Here is a 27,665-nt window from a genome sequence, read left to right as displayed (position 1 = left end):
CCTAATGTTAAATAAAATATGGCAAAATGTTAAGATATGGCAGAACTTGGTTGTAAAAGAAACATTTGTTTCTTTTCATAGTCTTTAGACAGAGACTTAATTCATCATATTTCTTTCCTAAGAAAATTTTTTTTACTACTATAAGCATTTAAGAGCAAAGATGTTTTCCTCTAAATACTGAGTTAATAGCATCTGATATGTATCTTATGTTTTAATTTTTGTTGTTTAGAAAACTGATGATATGTGATCTAGATTTGCTTCATAACTTGGGTTTTATTTAAGAGAATATATGTATATATACATATATATACACATTCATATACACATACATTTGTACATGTATTTATTTTAACAGACATTGCATTAAAAACATAATTAAATTTTTTCTGTCATTGTCTGAGAATGCCATATAAAGAAATAATATCTTGAGGTATTAACTATGCATATCTGTCCTATAAAACAGGATTAAATTATGTGAATCTTACAACTATGCTTAGAGAGAGTGTGTTCCCCACATTCTACCAGTAAGATCTTTTCATATGTAATGTCTGCCACGAATTTTCCAGTTCTATAATTTCTTTAATCCTTTCATTATTATGGGAGTGACATATTGACTTTTCAAATATACTCTACTATTATGGTTCCTTTTCATCTTTCATTCTGCCAGATTTCAAAATGGGTTTGGTGGCTCTGTGACTTGGCTCATCCAAGCAGTAGGAATCATGTGCACAAAGAAAGAGATGCCATACTACACACCAGTCAGGTAACTGTGAGTGGTTTGGCATGGCTGGATGATAGCAGCTGTAGGACCTGGAACAAGTCACTTGACCTCTCTGAGCCTCAGATTTCTCATCTGTAAAATGAAAAGTAATTGTAGGTTGTTATGAGGATTAAATGAGATATACTACCAGTGAAGCAGTTAGCATAATGTCTAGTACATAATAGCTAGTCAATAAAAATGTTATTTTCATTAAGGAAGCTGGAAAGCTTGGAGGATGTCTGAAAGATTTCAGATGTAGAATTATTCTTAAGTATAATTGCTTCCTACACATAAGTAATGTTCCCTAACTTTGTTTCTTAAGAAAACTTCTATATCATTACAGCACTTGCCCATTATAACATGTATTCACATTGTATTCTAATTACTTGTTTCCCTAATGTAGACTAGGGCCTCTGAAAGCTGGGGTGGGGCCTCATTCTTGTTTGTATTCTCCATGCACCAGGCGTTTTGTCACTCCTATGACATCTGTTGAATTGAATTTGGAAGTCATTCCCACAGAGGCCTATAGCTGAGGTAAATGAGCAAGATCTCCAGGAGAGAACTTTGGGTCAGGAACTGCACACCTTGCTAGAGACTAACAGTTTCAAGATTTGATTTCCATTCTCATGAACTGCACTTACAAGTCTCACAGAAACATATTTTCACAAAGTCCCCATCTGCTGGGTTCATTACTTCACTCCTTGAGGGCTGCCTGTTTATAAAATTGATAATAAGCACAGTGATGGTTTTTTAAAAATTTAAAAAGAGCAAACCTAACAGTTCTCTGCTGCCTTATTGTTTACACACAGGCAGAGGCAGCTACCCCATAAGTCAGACCTTCCTGCCTCAGTAAAGGGTAAGAGAAAAAGCAACCAATTACAAGGAACAGCTGGCTTCCCAAGCAGAGTTTGCTACTTACTAGCTGTGTGAACTGAAGGAATCCTTTAACCCACCCAACTCACATTCCTCTCATCTGCAAAATGAAGATCATACTTGCCTTATCCTTTTTCTTTTTAATAGGTTTGAGTACCAGAATTTTTTTAGTACTATCAGCATTTAAGAGCAAAGAGGTTTTCTTTTAAATACTGAGCAACAACATCTGATGTGTGAAATCCTTGAAAACAGCATAGTTCTATTCTATTCAAATGGAAGATTGTATTCTCACACATTCACTAGAGCCTGGCTTTTAAGCTCTTTCTTTTTTTTTTTTTTTTATAATTTTATTTATTTATTTATTTTTCCCCTAAAGCCCCAGTAGATAGTTGTATGTCATAGTTGCACATCCTTCTAGTTGCTGTATGTGGGACGCAGCCTCAGCATGGCCAGAGAAGCGGTGCTCCGGTGCGCGCCAGGATCCGAACTCGGCCGCCAGCAGCCGAGCGCGCGCACTTAACCGCTAAGCCACGGGGCAGCCCCTAAACTCTTTCTAAAACATTGCTACCAGCAGCCCATTAGAAATGCTTCACTCGACACTGGATACTATGACATATATTGAGGGCACAGCTTACTTATTTGATGCCATATCCAGTGCCTGTGACAATACCTGGCAAAAACCAAGTGCTTGATAAATATTTGTTGGATGAAGGAAGGAAGGAATGAAACTGGGCAGGTGGGTGTGAAGAGTAGGTTTCTGGCGTTAGAGCTGTGTGCAAGCAGGGCAGAGTAGCTGTGTGAATGAAGCATGACGATCACCTTAGGCTTTTAAAGCAGGATTTCCTGAGTGGGCAGAGCTGGTTGTGGCAGCCAAAGATGAAACTTCTCTCCTCCTCTGTGTTTTTCCAATTGGAGCAACTTCCCTTGTAGCTTTTGACTAAACTGAGGTAGGAAAAGGTGTAGGGGAGAGAGGTTGAATCAACATTCTGTCTGAAAATATTTTTCGTTAGCAAACACTGTCAATTAACAATATTTAACAACAATTAAGAACGGAACAAACTTAGTAGGTAGTACCGCCCTTACCGCTTGTATCTGGACTGCTTCCTCTCCTGCATCTCCTAGCCTGGTTGCTCAGACCTGGTGCTTTTCCTTCTCCACGCCTCTGTTCAGCCACCAATAATCTTTCCTTCCATCTGCCTGTCAATGTCTTAAACTTCTTTCAAAGATTTCAATAAATTAATTACTGGATCAACGAGTATTTATTGTGTTCATTGAGTATCTACAATGTGGAAGGATGAAGGGAGTTCATAGTCTAAGTCTAGTAGGAGGAGAAACACATATAAACACATAATTTTAATGCTATATGATAGGTTCCTTTTTTATATAATAGCTTTATTGACACATAATTCTCATACCATAAAATTCATTCTTTTACAGTGTACAGTTCAGTGGTTTTTAGTATATCACAGAGTTGTAAAATCAACATCATTATCTAAATTTAGAACATTTCATCACCCCAAAAAGAAACCACATGTTCATTAGCTGAAATTCCCCATTTCTCCCTCCCTTCCAGCCCCTGGCAACCACTAATCAACTTTCTGTCTCTATGGATTTTCCTGTTCTGGACATTTCATGTAAATAGAACCATATAATATGTGGCCTTTTGTGTCTGGCTTCTTTCACTTAGCATAATGTTTTTAAGTTTCACCCAGGTTGTAGTATGTATTAGTACTTCATTCCTTTTTATAGCTGAATAAAATTCCATGGTATGAATACACCACATTTAGGTCTATGATCCATTTTGAGTTAATTTGTGTGTATAGTATATAGTATAGCTTCATTCTTTTGCGTATGGCTATCCAGTTGTCCCACCACCATTTTTGAAAAGACTATTCTTTCCCTATTGAATAGTCTTGACATCCCTGTAGAAGATCAATTGACCATAAATTTAAGGGTTTCTTTTTTAACTCTCAATTCTATTCTATGGATCTATATGTCTATCCATAAACCAGCACTACACTGTCTTGATTACTATAGCTTTGTATTAAGCTTTGAAATCAGAAAGCAAGAGTACTCAAAGTATTTTCTTCTTTCTCAAGATTGTTTTAACTATTCTGTTCCTTAGCCTTCCATCTGAATTGTAGGATCAGCTTGTCAGTTTCTGCAAAAAAGTCCACTGAGATTTTGATAGGGATTGCATTGAATCCATAGATCAATTTGAGGAATATTTCCATCTTAAGTCTTCCAATCCCTGAAAATGGGATGTCTTTCCATTTATTTAGGTCTTCTTTAATTTCTTTCAACAATGTTTTGTGGTTTTCAGCATACTAATCTTGCACTTCTTTTGTTAAATTTATTCTTAGTTATTCTTTGCCATGCAATTCTGAATAGAATTGTTCTTTTCATATCATTTTTGGATTGTTTATTGCTAGTGTATAGAAATATAATTGATTTTTGTATATTAATCTTGTATCCTTCAACCTTTTTGATAGTTTCTTAGTTCTAATTTTTTTGTGTGTGTTAATTCCTTAGGATTTTCTATATACAGTATCATGTCATCTGTAATAGTTTTATTTCTTCCTTTTCCACCTGGATGCCTTTTATTTTTCTTGACTAATTTCTTGGACTAGAACTTCCAGCATAGTGTTGAATAGAACAGGCAAAAGCAGACATTCCTGTCTTGTTCCTGATCTTATGGAGAAAGCATCCAGTCTTGCACCATGAAGTATGAGGTTGGCTGTGGGTTTTTCACAGATGCTCTTTATCAGGTGGAGGAAGTTCCCTTCTATCCCTAGTTTTTGAGTGTGTTTTAACCATAGAAGGGTGTTGGATTTTGTCAAATGCTTTTTCTGTGTTAATTCAGGTGATCATGTGAATCTTGTCCTTTATTCTATTAATATGGTGTATTACATTGATTTTCTGTATGTTGACCCAATCTTGTATTCCTGGGATAAATTCCACTTGATCAAGGTGTATAATCTATTTAATATGTTTCTAGATTCAATTTGCTTTCTTTTCTTTTACTTTTTTTTTTTTTGGTTGTCAAGTGATCCTTTATTGAAGTATTTTCCTTGGTGGTTCTTAACTAGCTGGGCATTCCACTGGACCACTGTTGATGTCATCTATGACTTCATGAGGATGGCAGCCATCAACATTGCATCCCACAGATGGGGCAGTCCCAAGGATCTCTTTAATGGTTCCAGAGTGTTCTCTGGCCAATGATCGGTGCCGCATCTGTCAGGTAATGTTGACAATCTCATCAAACATGACATTTCTATGATGCTTAATGTTTTTCTGCTTCTTCCTGTCTCTTGGCAGTTCCTTCAGGGCTTTGATGATCAGGGCAGAGGCAGAAGGTACCACCTCAATCTGAGCCTGTCGGTTCTGAATGGTCAGTTTCACCGTAATCCTCAGACTCTTCCAATCACCAGTTACCTTGGCGATGTCATCACCAACCTTTTCTGGAGACAGACCCAGGCAGCCAATCTTGGGGGCCAGGGCAGACGTGGCACTGACTTCCGCACTGGCCCACCTCTGGTACATGACTTTGATCTCATTGGGGTCAAACTTAGATGGGTGAGGCAGCTGGTGTTGGACGAACCTGGATTCGGGATAACTGAAGAAAGTTGCACCGTGGCCTCCTCTGAGCCAAAAGCTGAAAGCCAATTTGCTTTATTTTCTATAATCATAAGGGATATCGGTCTGCAGTTTTCTTTTCATGTGATGTCTGTCTGGTTTTGGTGTCAGGGTAATACCAGCCTCGCAGAATGAGTTGGGAAAGTGTTCTCTCCTCTTTTATTTTTTGGAAGAGTTTGTGAAGGACCGGTGTCAGTTCTTCTTTAAATATTTGGTAGAATCACCAGTGAAGCCATCTGGGCTGATAGAGTCTTAAATACTATACGATAGAAAGTGCGGACAGTTGTGGGAGATTAGAGGAGCAAGTGATCTACTCTGCCTAGATGAGTAGGAAGCTGGGAGAAGAGGAAATAGTAAGGGTTTCATTTATATAGCTGTTATGTTGGGGATAAGGTGAATGAGAGAAAAGGGGCTGGAAAGACAGGCTGGAGATAGATAAGGCAGGACACTGAATGCCTGATCTAGACCCTCACCAGATATAATCTGCTACTTCTCCTATGTGGTTACTGTTGTCATTTGTTTTGAGGGCAGGGGAGGTAGGGAGGTTAGTTGAGGGTTTTATTTATTTATTTATTTTATTTTTAATTTTTTTAAAGATTTTTATTTATTTATTTTTTTTCTACCAAAGCCCCAGTAGATAGTTGTATGTCATAGCTGCACATCCTTCTAGTTGCTGTATGTGGGATGCAGCCTCAGCATGGCCGGAGAAGCGGAGAAGCGATGTGTCAGTGCGCGCCCAGGATCCGAACCCGGGCCGCCAGCAGCGGAGCGCGCGCACTTAACCGCTAAGCCACAGGGCCGGCCCTAGTTGAGGGTTTTATACCAAAGAAGAATACAGCCACTGACCAAGCCATGGGAGGAATTTTGCTAGCCAACTGTCAGTCAGTAAAGATCACACTTCAAGGTAAAGAATGTAGTTGAAGCCTGAGTGTCCAACAAGGAAGATGGAGAGCTGATAGGGTAGGTACAACAAGTTGGAGGAGGTAACAAAGTGAGGATAGAAATGGGATAGCCATATTGATGACCCAGGGGTTCAGAAAACACTCCTGTGCAGACCGTCTGCTGCAGCATCCTTCTTATGTTTGCTCTGGGCCAGGCCATGTTCTTAAGGTGTCCACACCACACCAGTCAGCCAAGCTCTTTGAGCTTTGCCTCTTTTGTTGGATTTCAAGCTCCTTAACAGTAGAGATCATGTCCTGTGTATCTGTGTCTTTTACAGAGATTTACCAAAATCAAAAGAAGGTATCCATTAAAAATTTTTTGGACAGTTTTTTAAAAAAGAATGGCTCATCTAAACTCCACCTCCCACCTCCTGCCCTACCACCAAAACTCTTCTAAATTCTCAATGTGTCAGGCAGTAGCTCTAGAATCAGATTCCAGGATAGCAAGGAGAGGTGTGTCAGCATCAGAGTTGGACACCCAAGTCCTCTTTCCATCCCCCAGGCTGCAAAGAAGATCTCTCAACCAAGATGTCTTTCCTCTACCAAAACTTTAACAAGAGAGATAATTTTAACCAAACCAGCTACACAGACATCTCTGAGTCCCATCTAGAAAGTCTATCATATTCTCAGAGGGAGCACACTGTATGGGTAGTCATGGACACAATAGGGAGAGAGCACTGGGTTGGGAGCCAGGAGACTTGAGCTCTGAATATAGTCCTGCCGCCAATTAGATGTGTCACCTTGGTTGGGCAAGTCACTTAACTTATTTGGCCTCTTGTGAAATGAAAGAATTGGAATAAAATTTACAAAAGTCTCTTCCAAATATGAAAACAGTAAGCTTTGAGACATACTTAATACTTATTTTAACTACCATGCTATTTATAATTATTGTACAATGTTACTTCTTTAATGGATCCCAAGCATACTTCACAATTTATGGTTATCTTGTAAACAAGCTGAGATATAAAATGCAGGTTATTTCATAAAATTTAAGTTGTGATATTGCTGTTGTGGCTTATTATTGGTCATGCGTATGTGTTGCAGCCCAGCTCTCATAGGGAGATATGTTTTACTTTGTGAGAGTCTGCCCTATTTTAGATTATTAGTAAGATTTTCTAAAGTATAGAAATGGTTCATGTTCAGTACAATGCAGTGGCTAAAAACATAGTCTCTGGAATCAGACTCCCCAGATAAAAATCCCAGCTCTGTCAGTGCCACCCATGTCATTTTTACCAAGTTATTCTTAACCTTCAGTTTCCTCAGTTGTAAAGTAAAGTAAAAAACAGTACTTTTACATCATTCAGTTGTTATAAGAATTAAATGAGAAAATACTTGTAGGGGCTTTGAATGGTGCTTGGTATACAGTGTCAATTCAATAAATAAAAGCTAGGGCCGGCCCCATGGCTTAGCGGTTAAGTGCGTGCGCTCCGCTGCTGGCGGCCCGGGTTCGGATCCTGGGCGCGCACCAACGCACTGCTTCTCCGACCATGCTGAAGCCGCGTCCCACATACAGCAACTAGAAGGATGTGCAGCTATGACATACAACTATCTACTGGGGCTTTGGGGGAAAAGAATAAATAAATAAAATTATCAAAAAAATAAATAAAAGCTATTTTATTATTGTTATTTATGTACGTAAAGAGAAAGATCTCCCTTCTGCTCTCTCTCATCAATTCCATGGACCCACTTCTCAGAGGGAGGAAGTGCTAATGGTTTTTTGTGTTGCCTTCCAGAGTGATTCAAAATATTGTTTGCAGAAATGGATTCTGATTAAAATCAGATATTTCCTCTGCCAGCTAAAGTAGGGATACAGACGTGGACAAGAAAGGGATGTCTGTTACTGGGAGCAGTTCTTTGACTTCAGAAATGTTTCTTTTTCCCCCGAAGGCCAGCATCATTGATGGGTACCCTCACCAAACCCCTTCCCAAGTTTTAAGCATGAGCAAGTTCTACTGGTTGTTAAAGTACACATAAAGAGAAGACTACAACGATGGGAATGAAGGCAGCCACAAGGTGACCATTAATTGAGGGAGTATAGAATTTTAAGAAAAGAGTCATTGCCTACTTGAAATAAATAATATAGGGCAGCATTTTAAGTATATAGTCTGTAGCAGTAATCACTGAGGGCTTAACTATTCAGGAAGCATCATAGATAGATTTAGATTTGAGCTACAGAGTATATATTTTATTCCATAGCTCCAATTCAGTTTGAAAAGGGGAAGAACAAGATTAATGTAGGCTTTTATACTTAAAAAAAAAAGATGGTTTTTAATATTAGTTAGTACATGTTATTTATGAATGAGGAGGTGATTACAAGAACAGAAAAACAGCTGAAAATGGACAGTAGCTGCCTCTGGGAAGCAGGAATAGGAGTTCGGGGGAGGAGAGACAGGTGACTATAGTTTTTTGTTATAAACCATGTAGAACTACTAAACTTGTAAAATGATATACTTGTATTACTTTGATTTAAATAAATATAAATTAATTTTTAAAACAAGTGAATTTTAGAAAAACTAACATTGATAATTGGTTTGATAATTGATCACCAAACTAATAATTTTCAGAAGTAGCTCCCAAATCCTGGTATATGATTTTCTCCAATGCGAGGTTGAATGAGACAAATAACAATGTGGCAAATGTTTCATAAAGCTGATTCATGTAATACCCGAAGTGTCATTTATTCTGAGATTAGTCTACCTTTCTTTTCGGTGCTAAAATAGCCTTTCTTTTATGAAATGAAGGGGACGGTAAATGGTAATTGGTTTTGTTTTGTTTTTAAGTATCCTTCTTAGTAAAATTACAGATTGAAATCCTTTCTATAGCAGTTGCCCTTCCCTCCTTTTTGGTTAGATTTTAAAGATCTGTGAAATCCAGTATTCCTAGAAACCACTGAATGGATGCATGGGAAAGGTCAGTGCATACAGTGGAGTTCTGGGCCAAAGGGGTCACCTGAGGACTGGAGGGGGAGCCATCCGAACATGTTATCCCCGGGGAAAACTCCAAGGGACTTGGTGACCAACTGGACACTGGGAGAAGTCAAGGGTGATTCCTGAGATCTCGGCTTCTTCTCCTCATGCATCTTCTATCTTTGGGCCGTTCCTCAGTTATTACCATTACCAAGTGCCTTCCCACCACGGACCTTTGCACATCTGCTGCTGAGAAGGCTCTTTCCCTCTTCCTTACCTGCTCCTACTTCTTTGCTTATTTCACCTCCACTTGCAGATTTTAATTCAAATGCCACTGCTCATTGAACAATTTCTGGTCTCCATAGTGGTGATTATGTCCCCTTGTGCAATCCCAGAACACTGTGTAACTTTAGAACACTTATCACCGTTTGTATTGATACGTTTGTTTTTGTGATTATTTGTCTCCCCCAGTAAGGGCAAGGACCATGTTTGTGTTTATTTGCTATTGTGTTTCCAGTGCCTAATACCTTCCTTGCCTGGCGCATAGTATGGTGCCAAAAAGTATTTTAGATAAATGACTGAATGTATCCATCAGGTCTGATACTCTGTATAGTGTTTTTAGTCACTTAGAAATCCGTAGTGAGAATGCACTGACATGCAAATGGAAGAGATACAGGCTCATCATAAAAATGTTCTTCACTGTCTCCAGATGGCAGTTTCCACCAAGTATACTATCTCAACTTCACAACACTTGAAATACTTCAAACAGACACAAAGCAGGGCTACAATTTCCTGGTCTTTAGGTTACATTTTGGCAGAATAACAAAATTGGCCCTGTATCAGCCAAATGGGTGAATGAGTAGAGAGACTACAGGGAAGCAGAGGAACTGAGGAAACAGAAATAAGAGAAACAAAACTTCTTTTCCTTCTTAAAATCTTCCTTTAAACACCCACTCCTGTCAACCCATCATGACTTGAAAGATAAGGTTTGCTGCTGCACTTCCCTCTCTGACTGGATTTTGGGAGATGCAGGGATGTACTCCTGAGCAAACGGCATGAGGCCAGGAATAAGGAGGGAGGAATTCCTCCGGTGGCATCATTTCCCTGGATGCCCAGTTAAATGGATCAGTTCTGTGGTCCCAAGGAGAAGGCATATCTTGTCTGGATTCATAGAGCATTTCCCTATATGTAATTTTTCTGTGTATTTCCCCATGACACAGCGATCAGTAAAGTCTTGTTTCAATGTTCCAGCCTTCCTTGATGGTGTCTCTAGTCTAAGCTAAGGTTGGAGGGTTACTAGCCTTTGTGGTTGTTGTCTGGAGAGACCCCTCCCCACTTGGAGATTCCTCTTGAGTAGTACCCCACCTGGTTCTCAGGTTTGTTTTCTTTAAGGAAGACACTTCTTTATACATTTCCTTTCCCCTTAAAACCTATGAAGTGTGCATTATCATCATCTGCATTTTTACAGGTGAGAAACTGAGTCTTGTGAGGCTAAGGAACATGCCCAAGGCCATGAGGTAGCAAATGGCAGGGCTGATTACTAAACCCATACTTTTTCCATACAGACGATCTATAATAATCGCTATAATAAATGTCCAGACCAGTAATTTGGTTAAGTGTGTAATGCACAGAGTAATTCATAGAAAATTATAATGTATTTAGTTATCTTGACCATCACTTCCCCCTACCTCTCCACTTCAGAGAGGTTGGACTTGTCCTGGGAGTATAAAATGTGGTCTCTTTTACAACTGGATCTAATACAAATAAGTAAGAAATATAAATGGTTTGTGGTAGCCTCAGAACACAAGCTTTTACTTTGATTTGTTTTTTAAAAAACTGAAATATAATTCACATACCATAATATTCACCCCTTTAAGGTGTACAATTTAGTGGTTTTTAGTATATTCACGTTTGTGTGACCATCACCACTATCTAATCTGATAACATTTTCATACTTTGATTCACTTTTGAAGCCTCTTTTCTTACAGGTACAAGAGAACTGGGTATGTGCAAGTGAGAACTCCAAGAAAGATCTAGAGATCTCAAACAATAGTGGAGCCAGTAAATGCAGTGTTGCTACTGTAGTCTTAAGAAGGGAACTGCATGACAAATTATAAGAATAAGATATATAGGTACCATTGTGTCAATGGTCAGGCCACAGAGGACACACCTGTCTTCTGTCCAGTTCAAGAGCTGCTCTCTAAAAGTGATGAGAGGAAAAGGGTCGAAGGAGGGTAATGACGATAATTAAGAGCAGGAAAGTAAGATTCCTGATGAAAGCTTTAAAGAGCTTGCGGTAGTTTAGTCTAGAAAAGTTATTTAAGAACAATCTTAAAGGATACGAAAAGATTGTTATACAGAAAATGCTGATCTCTTCTTTCTCCTTCTTTCACTAAGGAAAAGACAAAGAAAATGGATTCATTCTACAGAATGGAAGATTAGATTAGCATAGAAAGTCATGAGACAGCCTTGTTAAACACTAAATGGTGGTGGCAGCAAAAAGTCCTCTGATGCTTTTAAAAAAATTTTTTAAGAGTTGCAAATAATAGTATACAGAATTCCAACACGGGGCTGGCTGGGTGGGGCAAGCGATTAAGTGCGCGAGCTCTGCTGCAACGGCTCGGGGTTCGCAGGTTCGGATCCCCGCTCGCACCAACGCATTGCTTGGCAAGCCATGCTGTGGCGGCGTCCCATATAAAGTGGAGGAAGATGGGCACGGATGTTAGCCCAGGGCCAGTCTTCCTCAGCAAAAAGAGGAGGATTGGCAGATGTTAGCTCAGGGCCGATCTTCCTCACACACACGAAAAAGAATTCCTTCACTCAGATTCCCCAGTATTGACATTTTCCCACATTTGCTTTATTATTTTCTCTGTCTATATATAGGTATATATTTTGTTGGAATTGTATGAGAGTAAGTTATAAACATGATTCCAGTTTATCCCTAAATACTGCATACTTCTTAAAACAAAGGACATTTTCCTGCTGAACCACAGTAATATTACAAAAATTGAGAAATTAAAACTGATACAATACTATTATTTAATTTGCAGACCTTATTCAAATTTCTCCTATTGTCCCAATAATGTACTTTAAAGCGACAAAAAATTTTTTTGGTCCAGCATCCATGTTGCAGTTAGTTGTCATGTCTCATAAATTCCTTTATTCTGGAAGAGTTCCTCAGTCTTGGTCTTTCATGACCTGAATAGTTTAAGAATATAGGCCAGTTATGTTGCAGCCTGGTCCTCAACTTGGGTCTCTGCTGCTTTAAAAAAAAGATTCTTACTTGTCTTGGGCGTTTTAGACATGGTCTTGACTGAAGACCACAGGTAGAATAAGCCTCTCTTCTCAAGGGTCTTCCCACCCACCTCATACTGATTATTCTTACTATATTAGAATAATTTATAGATGGTGGGATGGACAATAAAACATTTTTGTATACAGAATTGATCTGCTTGTATTACATAATTTTTTTTCTCGGCATTCCTGCACTTTACAAGAGTTTAATTTCTTTAGCAAAAGTAGGTTTCTCCGTCAAAGAATTAGCACCTACTCTTTTTAAACATCGAGACTTAAATTACCTGTAGACTCCCATTTTCAGAATCTCACCTTTGCGGTGATGAACTATGCCCAGCTCAGGAGACAAAGAACTGTAAAAATGGTTGGGTGTTACTCATTAAAATCATTCTACAAATATTTGTTGAATGCCTAGTATATGTCCGGCTCTGTTCCAAGCTCTGGGAATACATTAGAGAAAAAAAAAATTCTGTCTGTGTAACCTAGTTAGACAAATTTAAATTTAAATTAAAAAGATCAGAAACCAGGGATCCGACTTCCCTAAACAAGAAAAGACAAGTCTGTGAACAGGGGGAACCTGAGATTCGATTCTAATATGGATGACGCTGCGAAATCCCTGGCGAACGCGCTGATCAAGTTCTCAGTTGATCCAAACGCGCTATACAAATGATTAATCCGCACACCGGAGGCCAGAAAGGACGGGCGGGGCCGGACTTCCTGAGCTGTTCTAACCGTTCTCAGCACAGTCGCCAGCCCGGCGTCGGGCCTCCGGGCCGCCCCGCAGGGCCACGCACCGGCTCCCGCGCCCCCACGAGGCAGCGCCCCCCGGCCCAGGCGGGGCGGAGCACCTGGGAACCGCGCACCGAAAAAGCCCCGCAGGGAGGTGGCTCCGGAGAACCGGCTCCTCCGGGCGGCCTCGCCCACTGCAATGCAATCTGGGTGGTTTTTCCAGGTCCCTCCCTGCCCCGTTCCGCGCCCAGGCCCTGCCCCCGCGGCGCCTGCGGGCCCGAGAGGGTGGCTCCGACACAGGGGGACTGGGGCGGGCCGAGGCTGCCGCTGCCAGCCAACCAGGACTGCGGGGGCCCTTTAGCGACCCCGCACCCTGAAGTCCCGGGGCGAAGAGCACGCGCCGCTGAAACTCGAGCTGCGGACGAGGGTGGCCGAGCACCTTCGAGGGCCCTTGCAGCGCTGCCTGGCCCCGGCAGAGCCCGGCCTCCGCCCGCTCTCGGGGGACGCGAGCTGCTACCTGCGCCGCGGGCGGCGGCGCCTCCGCCCGCACCCTCTCCTGCAAGGAAACTCGGCGGCTCGGGCTCCTCAAACCCCTTCCCCTCACCCTGCCGCAGCCTCAGCTCCTCCCCACCAAGTCCGCGCTTCCTCCCCGTCGGGAAAGCGCGATCTCTAGCGTCCCGACATGCGTCCTGAAAGGTTCTCGGGTTTGTACCCGGAGTGGGTTACTGTAGTCATAGGTGTGTGGTTGCCTAATTTCACATCACAAATATAAAGGGCTGGACACCTGGAGCCGAATTAGTAATACTTCAGACGGAATTCTGTTCCCAAGAATAGAGCACTTTGAAATGTAAAACTCGAGGACACTTCACCTCTGGTGCTTTTCTTTCTGTGAACGGGCCCACCACATTGCCGTCCGACTCGGGGCTGGGGGGTGATGGTGGGCGCCCAAGCCGCGGTGCAGTCCGAGCTGAGCTAGAGTAGGGAGACTGCTTGGCAACTTGGCCAAAAATAGACACACAAGTACAAAGGCAAAAGTATGAGGGCGTGGGACCAGAGCGGGGAACTGAGGAAAAAGCTTTGCTTTGGCTTGATTTAGACAAACAGCTACGCGGAGTACATGCGTTTTATTTAGGGCTCAGGGCAAATCAAAGGAAGCGGGCTCCTGCCCTGGAGGAGGTGCTAACCTCGAACTAGCACTCAGGACCAAACAGGACGTAGCAATTAAGGGAGTGGTCGAGAGGAGAGAGAGTGGGGTCCCCCTGCCGCTTTGCGCGCGGTAACTGCGTCTTTGGACGTAACTCGGTGGCCCGGCGTCCAGCCCCCGCGTCTGGCTCTGCGGCGCGCCGGGGTTTCACTCCCGAAGGTGGGCAGCGCCTCCGGGTTTGGAGGACCGTGCGCCCGGCTCCTGCCCGGAGAGGGGGAGGGCCTGCAGGGTTTCGCCTGCTGTTTGCACTTAAAGGTGTGTTGGGCTCAGGAGCGGCTTTTCCGGTGCTTGGCAATTGCCCCCGTCACCTCCCGGCTGCCGTTGGCCCGTCCCTCCCTCCGCGGCTCGCCCTTTCGGGGCGCCGCGCCCTGGGCAGCTCCGCACCCCGGGCCTCACCTCTGGCCTCCTTTCGCCTCCCCACGCCAGGCCTTTTCGCTTGACCCTTTAAAACCTCCGGCTTCGTTCCCCATAGCCGGCATTTCTCCAAGCCCCCCACGCCTCTCGGTTACCTCCATAGGAGTACCCCCTACAAGCGACTCGGCCCGCCCCTTTTCCCCTCACCCTTTTCCCGTCTGGCCTCCGCTACCCTCTGGGTGGCAACTGCCGCTTCCCCGCCCCTCGCGTCTCCCCCTCCTCCTTTCTCGCTCTCCCCTCTCCATTCATCCTGCCATTGTCTCCCGCCCCCTCCTCCCCTTTCCCCAGGCGGCCTCCTCCCCCACCGCTGCCACGTCGTGGTTTGAAGGAGCCAATGGGCCGGCGCCGCCAGGTGTCTCTTACCTGCACCACGTGGGGGAGGGGGAAGGGGCGGGCAGGTAGAGCCACATCCCAAAACAGAAAAGCTTTCAGCCATTGCGCGCGCCTCCTGGGGGTGCAGCCTTGCTCCTGGCTTTTTGCATAGACTCACCGGTAATTGAATACAAAAAGGGCAGGCCTCCTGCGCCCTCCTTCCCACCCCCCTTCCTGCCCTGGGTGTGGAGCACGGGCCAGGTGTGGGCTTGGGTGGTTGGTTACCGCCTTTTGCACAGGCGGCGAGGAGGGGGGGTGGGCGCTCTTTCTTTTTCTCTCAAAAGAGGTTTTAGCACAGGTTTTCTTGTTCTCACTTCCACCCTACCTCATCGCCTCCCGACCCCCCCTTCTCCCCCTCCCCACCTATCGTCATGACGGCGTCTCCGGATTACTTGGTGGTGCTTTTCGGGATCACTGCTGGGGCCACCGGGGCCAAGCTGGGCTCAGATGAGAAGGAGCTGATCCTGCTGTTATGGAAAGTGGTGGATCTGGCCAACAAGAAGGTATTTCGCCAAGTTTCTGTCCAAATGATGGGAGTGGGGCAAGAAGTTTGTTGTAGAAGTTTGGGGAGTCGGTAAACAAGTGCTCTTGTTTGCCCACTTGTGAGGCTGCACCCGAGGCCTAGAGAATCCAGAGTAAAACCAAATTTGTTGGCCAACCGCCTTGGAGCCATTTCAGTCCCTCGAAATCTGGCTCAGGTGGGGAGGCCTGCCGCCGCGGAGCCGGGTTTTCTGCCCGTCGAGGGACGCCCGGCGGAGCGGGGTGGGATCCGCGGGGACCGGGTGCCCACTTCCCGGGCCTTTCCGACCTGAGCCGCGCGGGGGTGGGGCCGGGGGCAGGGCCGCGCCGACCTCCCGGCCAGCAGAGCTGCCGGTGACAAGTGAGCTTTGATTTTGCGGCCAGACCCCTCGAGAGGCGCGGGCCGTCCCAGGAGAGCAGCGAGGGAGGAGGGTGAAGATAGAGGCTCCCAAATTGAGGAAGGGAGAAACTGAGCCTTGCTTCTTTCCCTCCGGAGGTGGGACAGTTGCACGAAGTACTAGTTAGACCAGATCAATTGGAGCTGACGGAGGATTGTAAAGAAGAAACGAAGATCGACGCCGAAAGCCTGTCCTCGGCGCCGCAGCTGGACCAAGCCCTCCGACAGGTGACAGCCTTGGGCCGCGCCACCCACCCCGATCCGAGCCGCCCAGGCGCCCCCGAAGCTCTTGGCCTAGCCCTACCAGGCCCCACGCCCTCGTCGGGCGGTCCACGCGCGTCCTCGGGGCAGGTGGCCAGACGCCCGGCGGCGTGGGTGGAAACCCGGCCTGGAGGCCCGGGTGGACTTTTTGGGAGGAGGTCGCTGCTCCTCTTCGCCTCCCAGGCCCCTAGGGTCTTGGGCCAAAATTCGCTAGTTTTCAGGTTGCTTCCTGAGTCATTCCTGGGGCCAGAGAATCAGCCGGGTTTTACCAATTGAGTGATGAGCGGGGTTTGAATCCTAGCGCCCCCTTCTCCCGGCCCAGACCCCAGACGCGTCTGTCCTCTGCCGGGGTTTGGGTCTGTGACTCAGCCCTGGGGCAGGGGGCGCTGTGGTGTGGAAGAGCGGGCGGGCCCCGCGTTGAGCGCTAGAGGCGGCTCCAGTTTGGTCGGAATCTGAAGGTGCCTGCTTGGTTTCAGGCTTCTAGAGGCTCGGTTCCGGTGCCTTTATTACTTCCTCAGTGGCCTTGGTCCTGGCGCCGGGGAGGGTTTGCAGGCCTGAGCATGTAGGGCTGCTCCTTGGGTCACCGTGAAACTGGTGGAATCCCTTTACTGAAATTGAGGTGACCTAAAAAGCGTCTGCACCGGGTGCTGATGGGTACTGGATCGAGGATAGGGCGGGGCGCTAAACACCTGTGCACAGGTGAGTGTCTGGCGCTTTCACGGCCCCTGCCCTCGCACACTAGTTGCGAATTATAGGGGAAAGTTATCATTTCTGGGTTGTGTTCTAGGAAACGTGTTACCAGACTTTCCAGAAGTCTGTATACCCACGTTAGTTTATCAGAAACTGGCATCTTTCTTAAGCCTGGAACATCCAAACATTAAAAAAAAAAAAGAAAAGAAAAGAAAACACCAGAGAATGATGTAATCTGAAGGCAACCTGCTGATGAAATGAGACCTGGCTTAAAAGTCTTGAATGGATTTATAGCAAAAATAGAAGGGGGACGGAAGGAAGAAAGCATTTACTAAATTCCGTCCGTAAATTGCAGGTTGACTGGAAAGCTTGCCTATCTAAAGGAAGCAAGACAGTTTGTGGCAACGGAGTCTGTCTCTCTAACGTTGCCCCCAGCACCAGGGCACCCTTCACGGCAGTTAGCGCGGTTTTCTCTGGGTTATCACTAAGTGGGGCCACTTTGCCGAGTTTGTAAATCCTGCATCAGTTGCGTCCCTATGTGTGTCTTATTCTTTTCAGTTTAACCAATCAGTGAGCAATGAGCTGAATATTGGGGTAGGAACCTCCTTCTGTCTCTGTACTGATGGGCAGCTTCATGTCAGGCAAATCCTACATCCTGAGGCTTCTAAGAAGGTAAGAATGCTGGCTTCTCAAAAAACGATTTGGGGTGACTGGAGCTTTTTTAAAAAAATGGTTTATCCAAGTTTCTCTATTTTAAAAAGATACATGTGGGGAGTTATCATTTCATGGGGACAGAATTTCAGTTTGAGATGACAAAAGGATGGTGGTGATGGTTACACAACAATGAGAACATACTTAACGCCACTGAACTGTAAACGTAAAAATTGTTAAAATGATAAATATTGTGTTATGTATATTTTGCCACAATAAAAAATTCATGACACTTTCATAGAGATGTTTGATTACAGTAATTTTATGGATCCACTTTGGTGACTTAATAAAACAGAGTTTCTCTTTTTGTTTATATCAAGTTTTTGAGATGCTTGACATTCTCCCTTTTCCAAAGCATATTAGCTGAATTTTTGACATTTAAAATAACTATAAGTAGGTAGGAGAGAACTGTATTTTAGTACATTGTAATATCCTCATCCATAGGAAAATGCTTTATCCTAGAAAGGAAGGAGCAAAGAAAAAAGTTCAATTAAACCTTTTTCATTGTAATTCTAATAACTTCATTAAAAAGCTTTGCACTGTGTAAAGTAAGACTTAACCATATAACTAGTGAAATAATTATGGTATACTGTGCTTGTCTGACAAAGTAAATACTCAAACTGATTGAATCTTGTATCAAAACAGTAAAGTCAGCCTTTCTTTTACCTTTGCTGATCTTTCTGACATGGAAAGGAGTATGGAGGGAGAAAAATATCTTACTGTGGATATGTGATTTCTCTTCCTGGGAAGAATACTGAGGGGCTGTGAGAAAATGGAGAGCATAGTCAGCAGACTCAGAGCAGCCAATCATTGCTACTATAGTTGATCTTATCAACTTAATTACTTTGAGCTGTAGCTTTTTATTGTGGTAGGCAGATACTGGACTTGAAAAGATGGAAGTAAAATATTTTTAAGGAAACTGTATGAGGCAAGTCTTGCAATGAAGTGTTTTAGCCTGACAATTGGTGTCACAAGTAAGTGAGTAGTCATGCAGATTTTCTTTCTTTTTACCCCAGTAGGGAAAAGGGAAGAAATGAGTTAAATGGATAATGACAATTTTAAAAGTTTGAAGGAGAAACTCAAGTTCCTGTGTCTTAAGGGTTGAGAAAATCACTTTTTTTATAGCAACCATAGTAATTATTTTATTAAAAGAGGGGAGTATTTTTTGTTAATTAAACGCTAGACCAATTGCTGTACCCTTGATCCAGAAATAGATATATATGAGGATTTTTTTCCCCCTCAAACTCGTGAAGAGGGATAAAACTTAATCCCTTCCCTATTGGGCTGCAGGAAAATGGCTGTTTTTGTTATTTTAGATGGACTGCTTTGGATATGGGAAAACCTCCAGAGAAAAATTGAGACATTTTCCTGAGTCACTTCTATTAAGATTTGATCAAGAAAACTAAAATAATTAATTTAGTGTCATAAAACGAGAAACTAAAACAATTTAGTATCATAATGAAAATAATTCTATTCATTAAGGAAAAGTAGGGAAAATGGTAAAACACAAAATAGTCCTGCCACTCAGAAAACAATATACTGAAGTGTTTTTCTCTAATATGAACATATTTGGATATATTCTTCCAAATTTTTGTAGAAAAGCCGTATTTTTACAAGGAGCATTCATGCTATGTAAACCTTTTAGTGTATTTTATAATTTAATATATCATCCATATCTTTTGAAAGCACTAAATAAAATACTATTTTAAATGGATACAGCTATTTAAACCAATCTTTTATTGTTGGACATGTGAGTTATTTTCATTTTAAACAGGTTTTAAATGAGCTGTTTGGAGGTAACCTTGAGGATTCACGATTCTTTTGGTAACTATGATGAAAACTGACCGTGAGGCAGTGATACCTATTTCAAATATAGCATGAGCGGGTCACATCTACCAGAATCCAATAGAGGAAGTTTGGATAGAAAGAGATATTATTGCATAAATGTTATGGGTCACAAACATGAAAAGGTCTTTATTTCCTTGACATTCTAATGTACAAATGGGTAGAAATTCCCAGTAAGTGAAAATAGACTATCTTGAAATTTTAAGAAAAGTCTAGGGCCGGCCCAGTGCCGCAAGCGGTTAAGTGCACACACTCTGCTGTGGCAGCCTGGGGTTCTCAGGTTCGGATCCCAGGCACGCACTGATGCTTGTTAAGCCATGCTGTGGCGGGGTCCCATATAAAGTAGAGGAAGATGGGCACGGATGTTAGCTGAGGGCCAATCTTCCTGAGCAAAAAGAGGAGGATTGGAGTTGGATGTTTAGCTCAGGGCTGATCTTCCTCTCACACACACACACACACACACACACAAAATCAGAAGCAAAATGGCCAAAGAGAAAAATAAAAACCACAGAAAATTATTGAATAAAAATATAAAAGAAAAATCTAAATTCAGTTTAAAAAAATTAATCTTTGAAAGTTATTCATTGAGGAGTTTTTTTCAGGAAAGAAATGGAATACTAATATTTATCCAGACAGTTGAGCTTTGTTTAATAACCACAAGAGTGCTGCTAGTAGCTGAGAACAGCAGGTAGCCATTTCTCCTTTGCCTCTGAGATTTGTGATATCTTTTTTTAAGTCCAATTTGAGTTCTCAGGTAGAGCCAGAATATTGGTCAGGAAAACTAATGTGGGACTATAATTTAGCACAAACAATTCTGTTCAGGTAATCAGGAATTTACTATCTTAATCTTGACTGTAGTGCAGAACATATGCATTATCAGAATCCAGTATTTAAAACTACTATGTTTGGGCCGGCCCCGTGGCTTAGCGGTTAAGTGCGTGCGCTCCGCTGCTGGCGGCCTGGGTTCGGATCCTGGGCGCGCACCGACACACCGCTTCTCTGGCCATGCTGAGGCCGCGTCCCACATACAGCAACTAAAAGGATGTGCAGCTATGACATACAACTATGTACTGGGGCTTTGGGGGAAAAATAAATAAATAAAATCTTTAAAAAAAATAAAATAAAACTACTATGTTTTATAACTGAATCCTATGTCTAGGTATACGTTGTAAATATATAGATCTGTATGAGCACAGAGAGGACTAATCTTGCTGCCTGAAGACACAGATGATCTAAAATGATTATGGCTGGGAAAAGAGTGTAGTTTTATCAACCAGAAAATATAAAATATAGCAGCCCAAATGTGTTATAGCTTCAGAATTGTTTTGAATGGAATGCATAATGGAGAGCAAACATTATAATCCACTGCCTTAAAATAAGATGAATATTTTTCTATGAGACTTGTATATAGAATGCAATACTGTAGCACAAAATAAAGTCAGTCTTAGATTTTATTAAAAAATTTTTTTTAATTGTGGTAAAATATACTTACACATTCAATTCTTAGGTTCCTAATTATTAGGGAAACGTTGAACTAAAGTCACCTGGTTAACAGTGTCCACCTTGTCCTTCCTCAGAATGTATTATTGCCTGAATGCTTCTATTCCTTTTTTGATCTTCGAAAAGAATTCAAGAAGTGTTGCCCTGGTTCACCGGATCTTGATAAACTGGATGTTGCAGCGATGACAGAGTGTATCCTTTAAGTAATTGCCCAAGAATCATTCGGAAAGGGAGCACCAGAAAAAAGGGCAACTCAAGAAACTTTACAACATTTTTAACTTTGTCAGTGTATGAATGAAATTGGCCTGTTCAAAATTTGTCTACTGTGCTAAGAAGAACTAATAGTACAATTATAGCCATCTTTCAACGTAGTTATGATTTAGTGAATTTGAAGTGACTTAGTTAGATGGACTTAGAGATGAATTTTTGTGAGTTGAACACATCTAAAACAGGATTCAGTTTCAGATTATGGGAGTGTTTTGTGGGTTTTTTTTGGTTGTTGATGAATGGAATGTGAAGACTACTTTCTTTGCCGATTCTAAGACAGCTTGTTCTTGACTATCTTGGTTTTAGGGTTTATTTTGGCTTCTTTTGAATGGATGAGAATTTTTTAAAGTAGTGGACATGCTCTTTACAAATGGCTGTAAATTTATACCCCTTTTAACCTCTCCTGATGATAAAATGAAGCTGGGATTTTACCTCAAGTTCTTTCATTACCAAGATAGTATATCTGATGTATTATGTGTTGTAAAAGTAAATTTTATAGTCGTGAATCTTATAGTCATGAATGACCCATCATCTTTCATCTCGCAAGTCCTTAAATTTCTAACTAACAAGCAGTCATGTGCTAACGGATCAGATGTGACACTGAGTAATAGAGTTAGGTGACTTGCCCAAAGCCACTTTAAAAATCATCACGAAGGGGCCGGCCTGGTGGTGCAAGCGGTTGGGTGCACGCACTCTGCTGCGGTGGCCCAGGGTTCGCCAGTTCAGATCCCGGGCGCGCACTGATGCACCACTGCCAAGCCATGCTGTGGCAGCGTCCGATGTGAAGTAGAGGAAGATGGGCCCTGGATGTTAGCCCACGGCCGGTCTTCCTCAGCAAAAAGAGGAGGATTGGCAGATGTTAGCTCAGGGCCGATCTTTCTCACAAAAAAAAAAAAAAAGGAAAAAAATCATGAAGTCGGATTTAAGTTAGTTTCAGGAATTGTGGGTTATAGTTGTTTATTTATTTATTTATTTTTTTGTGTGAGGAAGATCAGCTCTGAGCTAACATCCATGCCAATCCTCCTCTTTTTGCTAAGGAAGACCGTCCTTGAGCTAATATCTATTGCCAATCCTCCTCCTTTTTTTCCCTTTTTCTCCCCAAGGCCCCAGTAGATAGTTGTATGTCATAATTGCTTATCCTTTTAGTTGCTGTACGTGGGACGGCCTCAGCATGGCCTGACAAGCCGTGTGTCGGTGTGCGCCCAGGATCCGAACCCCGGGCTGCCAGTAGTGGAGCGTGTGCACTAAGCCACGGGGCTGGCCCCAATAGATGTTTATTCTTAATCTTTCTCATTCTTTTTCAGGAGCTAAAGTCTTGTTTTTGTTGTATTTCAAAATGTCTCTTCGTGATTGAAAAAGGTGGTTTGCATATTTTTCCTAACCACTTATAAGCAGATCAAACCCATTTTATTTGCCTTCTTCCTAGAAGCAGTTAGCTGGATTTTTGGTTTAGCTGGTTTAGCTATGGGTTAGTTACTAGTTTACCTCCCAATAGTGCTGGGAGAAGGGTGGAATAAGCTCATTTTGAGGGAATTCTTTTAGGAATTCCATTAGAAGGTTGGGGCAGCAGAAAAATTCTTGCTATTTGTTTTGTTGGTTTGAATGTTGTATTACTTAGCTCGGGTTGCTGTAACAAATACCATAGACTTGGTGGCTTAAACAGCAGAAATTTATTTTCTGACCAATCTGGAGTCTGGCAAGTCCAAGATCAAGGTGCCAGCATGGTCAGTTTCTGGCTTGCAGATGGCCACCTCCTTGCTGTGTCTCACACGGCAGAGAGAGGTAGGGGAGATATCTTTCTTTTGCTCTCTTTATAAGGCCACAGGCCTAACAGATTACGGCCCCTTCCTTATGGCCTCATTTAAGGCTAATTGCCTCCTAAACACTCTATTTCCTGAAATAGTCACATTGGGGGTTAGGGTTTCAACATAAGAATTTTGGGGAGGGACACAATTCAGTCCATAACAAATGCTAAACCATTTGATGCATTGATACAAAACAGAGAACAAAAAAAATCAGTAAATAGTGGAGGGAAAGTCTAGTAAGTTCTCTTAATTTAGAAAAAGAAAATTTGAGTAAGAAAAGCAGTATATTAAGAATTGTTTATCCCTGGTTATTCAGTCACATCTTTTAGCAAAGAAAACCTTTCCAGAGTGTGTCGCATTTAACTGCTTGCGCGACCGGGCCAACCCCTGTAAGGTTTTCAATATGGTAACTTGGGCTTGCTCTATGCTGTATTATCTACATACCAGGATATAGTATTTTTTAAAATAAAAACTTGCAGGGCTGGCCTGGTGGCATAGTGATTAAGTTTGCATGCTCCACTTCAGTGGCCCGGGGTTCGCGGGTTTGGATCCCGGGCATGGACATACGCACCACTCATCAAGCCATGCTGTGGCAGCATCCGACATACAAAATAGAGGAAGATTGGCACAGATGTTAGCTCAGGGACATTCTTCCTCAAGCCAAAAAAAAAGTCAAACACATTAAAAATTGTTAAAATTAATTTAGAAAAATAAAAAATTTAAAAAAAATTAAAAGTTGCATTATCTGACCTTTAGGTGAATGGGTAGGATGTTAGATGCCAGTTATTTTTTTCTGTCATTCCTTTTAATCCTAGCTCTATAACTATTTGGTGATGGTTCTTTTTCAAGTGCCATGGATATGAAAATCAGAAATATTTGACTAGAGTAAACAGATGAATTGTGAAGAAAGCTAAGTTGGGGTCCATTTCAGGCACATCACACCTGAAATTTGAGGAAGGATCTCATGGCTATTAAGTAATTCATTGAAAAACTAGGGAATTTTATATTTTTTAAAAAATTCCTTAATTATAGCCTAGTTTCTTTGGGCTTAAATTGGAAGAGTCTTAGATTTATAGTTTCATTGCCAATCCAAAAGTGAATTTTAACGTTAAATGTTTTTGTTAATGTTATATTTGGGTTTTTTTTTGTTGTTTGTTTGTTTTTGTGTGTGAGGAAGATCAGCCCTGAGCTAACATCCATGCTAATCCTCCTCTTTTTGCTGAGGAAGACCGGCTCTGAGCTAACATCTATTGCCAATCCTCCTCCTTTTTTTTTTTCTCCCAAAGCCCCAGTAGATAGTTCTATGTCATAGTTGCACATCCTTCTAGTTGCTGTATGTGGGACGCGGCCTCAGCATGGCCGGAGAAGCGGTGCGTCTGTGTGCGCCTGGAATCCGAACCCAGGCCGCCACTAGCAGAGTGCGCGCACTTAACCGCTAAGCCACGGGGCAGCCTTTGTTAATGTTATATTTGTATATTTCCTTCCCCTTTTACAGGTAAGAAATGTTATTAAGCTTTCCTAGCAGTGGTTTTTATTTTACATTGCTACTGTGATCATTTTATGACTCCTATTCAGAGGAATCATTATTTCTGTGACTAGGCCACCAAAACAATTGCTCAGGTCAAAAGCAATCCTACCAAATTTGACTGTCAACTTGTCTTTATCTATGCAAAGAATTTCTGCAATGTCTGAACTGAAGAGTTATTCTGTTCTTTCAGACCACTAAACATTTTCCTTTCTAATATGGAAATGGCACTGAATTTGGAAAGATAAAGATGGTCATTACTACCTCCTTGATAGTTTTGCCAAGTAGATGGAGAGTCACTTGCTCCTAAGGGATTACCTGTTCCACCAGGTAGACTAGCAGGGGAGGGAGAGAGGCTTTTGCCAACCCTTGGAAAGGAAGAAGTAAGAGAATATGCAGCTTTGCTTTCCTGGGAAAGTTACCTGCCTCCTCCAGGCCTCACTTTATCTCAGCTATTCCCAAATGAACGCTTTGTAAACCATCAGGTGCTATGTAAATGAAAAAGTATGACCACTTTGATAAAGAAAGGGTTTAGGAATTTCTTGAATGCAGTTCTGGTTCTTATTTTAGCACGTATTTCCCTCTCTTGTCTTTGTGTTGGTTCTAAAACCACTTCTAGTGTTAGTGTTGGGCCTCTCTGGGTTATTCCAGTTGTAGTTTTGTTACCTGCCCTTTGAGTTATGCAGTCGCAGCTGGAGAGAAGACCTCATTTAGCAGGTGAACTGTAGGTGGCATTTTGTAAGCTTTTTACTTAATCAGGTGAGGTGGTGAGGGTGTGATAAGGATTGGGGCCTCTGTGATTTTTTTGGGGGGGAAGAAATTATCTTAGATCCCTCCAGGAAATTAATACTAGTTGTCTCCTGCTGAAAGGATATTTTGGTTATGGGACTATTTGTATAAATGACTTTTTTAATCCAATTTTTTAAAAAGAGCAAACCTATTTTCCCGCCTAATGTTGGATAGAATTACTTCCTCCTGGTTTCTTAACCTGTTGTTTGTTAGCTTTGTTATTCATGAACTGATTTATTCTCACTAATTAAGACTTCTACCGCTGTGTTGACTTCACTTTGCAAAGCCTCTACTGCAGTATGGCCTTGTAAGGAGAGCAGGTGAAAGAAGAGACCGATTGAGTGCTTACTGTGCGACGCATCAATAGCCTCACAACAGCCCGGTGGAGGAGGTGTCACTCCCTTTTTATAGCTGGAGAAACCAAGGCTTAGGGGTTTTGTCTTAAGTTAGTTAGAAGTGCCAGCATTTGAGCCTGAGTCTATCTGATGCAAAGATCCTGCTCGTTAACTAGGGGGTAACGTTCTGGAATTTATAAAGATCATTCGAGGGTGGGGTTGGCTATTCAAATAGATTATCTCCTCTATAAATTTATGTTCTATGTTTCCTCAGCACATACTGACTAAACTATTCAGCAGGAAAAGGAAGTTAATTTTGTAAGATTTCTATCCAGTTGTGGGGTATTGCATCCATATGTGCTGTTTGACATTATTAGCAAATGCCATTTCACTAGTGCAGCCTTCCATTGTCAGGGTAAAAAAAAAATCTCTAAACCACTCTTGCCTGTCCATCCAAGTGTTAGTAGGGGTGTGTGTGTGTTTCACCACTTCTTGATGGGAGTAAAGGGTGTGTGTGTGCGTGCACATTCTACTAACAAAATGGCATTGGCCCGTTTCTCCCATATCTTAAAGATGGAGATAATAGCCTTAATAGCAGAGTGGTTAAGAACATGAGCTTTGGAGTCAGATTTATTGGGGGTGAATTTACTACACCTTTCAGCCTCAGTTTCCCCATCTTACAATGGGCATGACTATTGTAAGGAGTAATGAGATAGTATATGCAGCCACTTAGCCAGTGCCTCTCCAGCATTGACTAATCGTTTGAACCTCACCGGGTTGTTGGGTGTCTCAGATGAAGAAAAACAGCTGCCAACGACTTTGAAAAGGACTTCCTTATTTAAACTATTTTACACTTAAAAAATTTTTTAACTTTGTGTAACACTGGATGTAGACCTTTTAAAGCATCAGCTACACGTCAGTACAGGTAAACTTCAAGGTTAATTTTGCTTCTCCAGTTGTAAAACATCGTGAGTGTGGTTCATTCTGTACTTACATGCTTATTTGTTTCTGGTTGCTTGAGTTGGGCCTTTGCAATCTCACAAACCTTCATTGCCCTGCTTAAAAGTGGAGGGAATTGCTGAATCCTCCTTGGTACCTTTGTGAGTATGAAAGGGATTTTAAATATCACCAAGTGTACAGTTAAGCTGGGTTAGTAGTTGAGCTTGTTAGCTGGAGGGGGGAAGACGTTACCTTTGGCATCACATCGGCAAGATGTGAGCCAAATCGGCAAATACTCTGGTTTGTGGTCTGTAATAAGTTAAGTGACTAGAAATACTGTATATTCTTGGACAGCACTCAGAGTTATGTTAGTTTTGTGTGATTTACTTTAATTATAAAATAATTTACTTTCAAAATGTGAGTTTGGGAATTTCAGGATAATTTTTTTGTTTGCTTTAGGAAGTTTTAGAAGATTTGTAATCATGGAGTCTCCCTTTCTTAATTTATCTCCTAAAAATGTTTTCTTCTAAAGTAAAAAATTTTCATTTCTTTTGTTGCATTAGCCTCTACTTCCATCTTATTTCCTTGAGGGTATAACTGACTTGTCAGTTTTGTGCTTTGTCGCAATAATACTTCCTGAAGTCATATTTGTTAGGATGGATCTCATTTTTTTCCTCTTGGAAAGAGTAAGCTTCTGAGGAATAAGTTAAAACTATGGTTTCAGATTCTTTTCCCAGCATTTTATTAGTACTGTTAGAAAAAGTTTTTGTTGCCTTGGCTCCTAGTTATGTTCTTTTATGGTGGCATTCTTGATTTGCTTCTTTTGAAGCTCACTTTAAAATATAGCAGATTATTTGTAGAACCTATTTTTTGAATTATGCAGCTCATTTAATGATTATTTGTCACTTGCCTCTCTCCCTTCTTTCCTTCACATAATTGTAGGAAATGCAGTT

General features: G+C 42.1%; 1 protein-coding gene, 1 long non-coding RNA gene and 2 pseudogenes across 7 annotated transcripts in view; 2 read left to right on the top strand and 2 right to left on the bottom strand.

Annotated features, from left to right (window-relative positions):
* Positions 1-410: 410 nt before the first annotated feature.
* On the bottom strand, positions 411-3,019 carry LOC147914017 (uncharacterized). The gene is made up of 3 exons (XR_015555931.1): positions 2,717-3,019; positions 2,453-2,575; positions 411-853 (listed from the first exon to the last, which is right to left on the bottom strand). It is a non-coding gene; the product is annotated as an uncharacterized LOC147914017 (long non-coding RNA).
* Positions 3,020-4,557: 1,538 nt separating this feature from the next.
* On the bottom strand, positions 4,558-10,173 carry LOC101404204 (large ribosomal subunit protein uL11 pseudogene; annotated as a pseudogene).
* Positions 10,174-13,013: 2,840 nt separating this feature from the next.
* LOC147914016 (uncharacterized) lies at positions 13,014-15,095 on the top strand (annotated as a pseudogene).
* Positions 15,096-15,353: 258 nt separating this feature from the next.
* Positions 15,354-27,665, top strand: part of ESRP1 (epithelial splicing regulatory protein 1) — a 61,681-nt gene continuing 49,369 nt past the window's right edge. For all 6 annotated transcript variants that reach the window (XM_004431174.3, XM_014788068.2, XM_014788067.2 and 3 more), the window contains exons 1-4: positions 15,354-15,632; positions 16,145-16,273; positions 17,555-17,668; positions 21,130-21,244. In XM_004431174.3, the coding sequence (XP_004431231.1) occupies positions 15,501-15,632; positions 16,145-16,273; positions 17,555-17,668; positions 21,130-21,244 (490 nt within the window). In that variant the 5' untranslated portion in view covers positions 15,354-15,500. The remainder of the gene's footprint in view (positions 15,633-16,144; positions 16,274-17,554; positions 17,669-21,129; positions 21,245-27,665) is intronic.

Source organism: Ceratotherium simum, chromosome 23 (genome assembly GCF_057802395.1).
Source record: "Ceratotherium simum simum isolate JZ-2026a chromosome 23, ASM5780239v1, whole genome shotgun sequence".
NCBI lineage: Eukaryota > Metazoa > Chordata > Mammalia > Perissodactyla > Rhinocerotidae > Ceratotherium > Ceratotherium simum.
The sequence above is the reverse complement of the archived record's forward strand: the minus strand, read 5'-3'. Positions and strand labels throughout refer to the sequence as shown.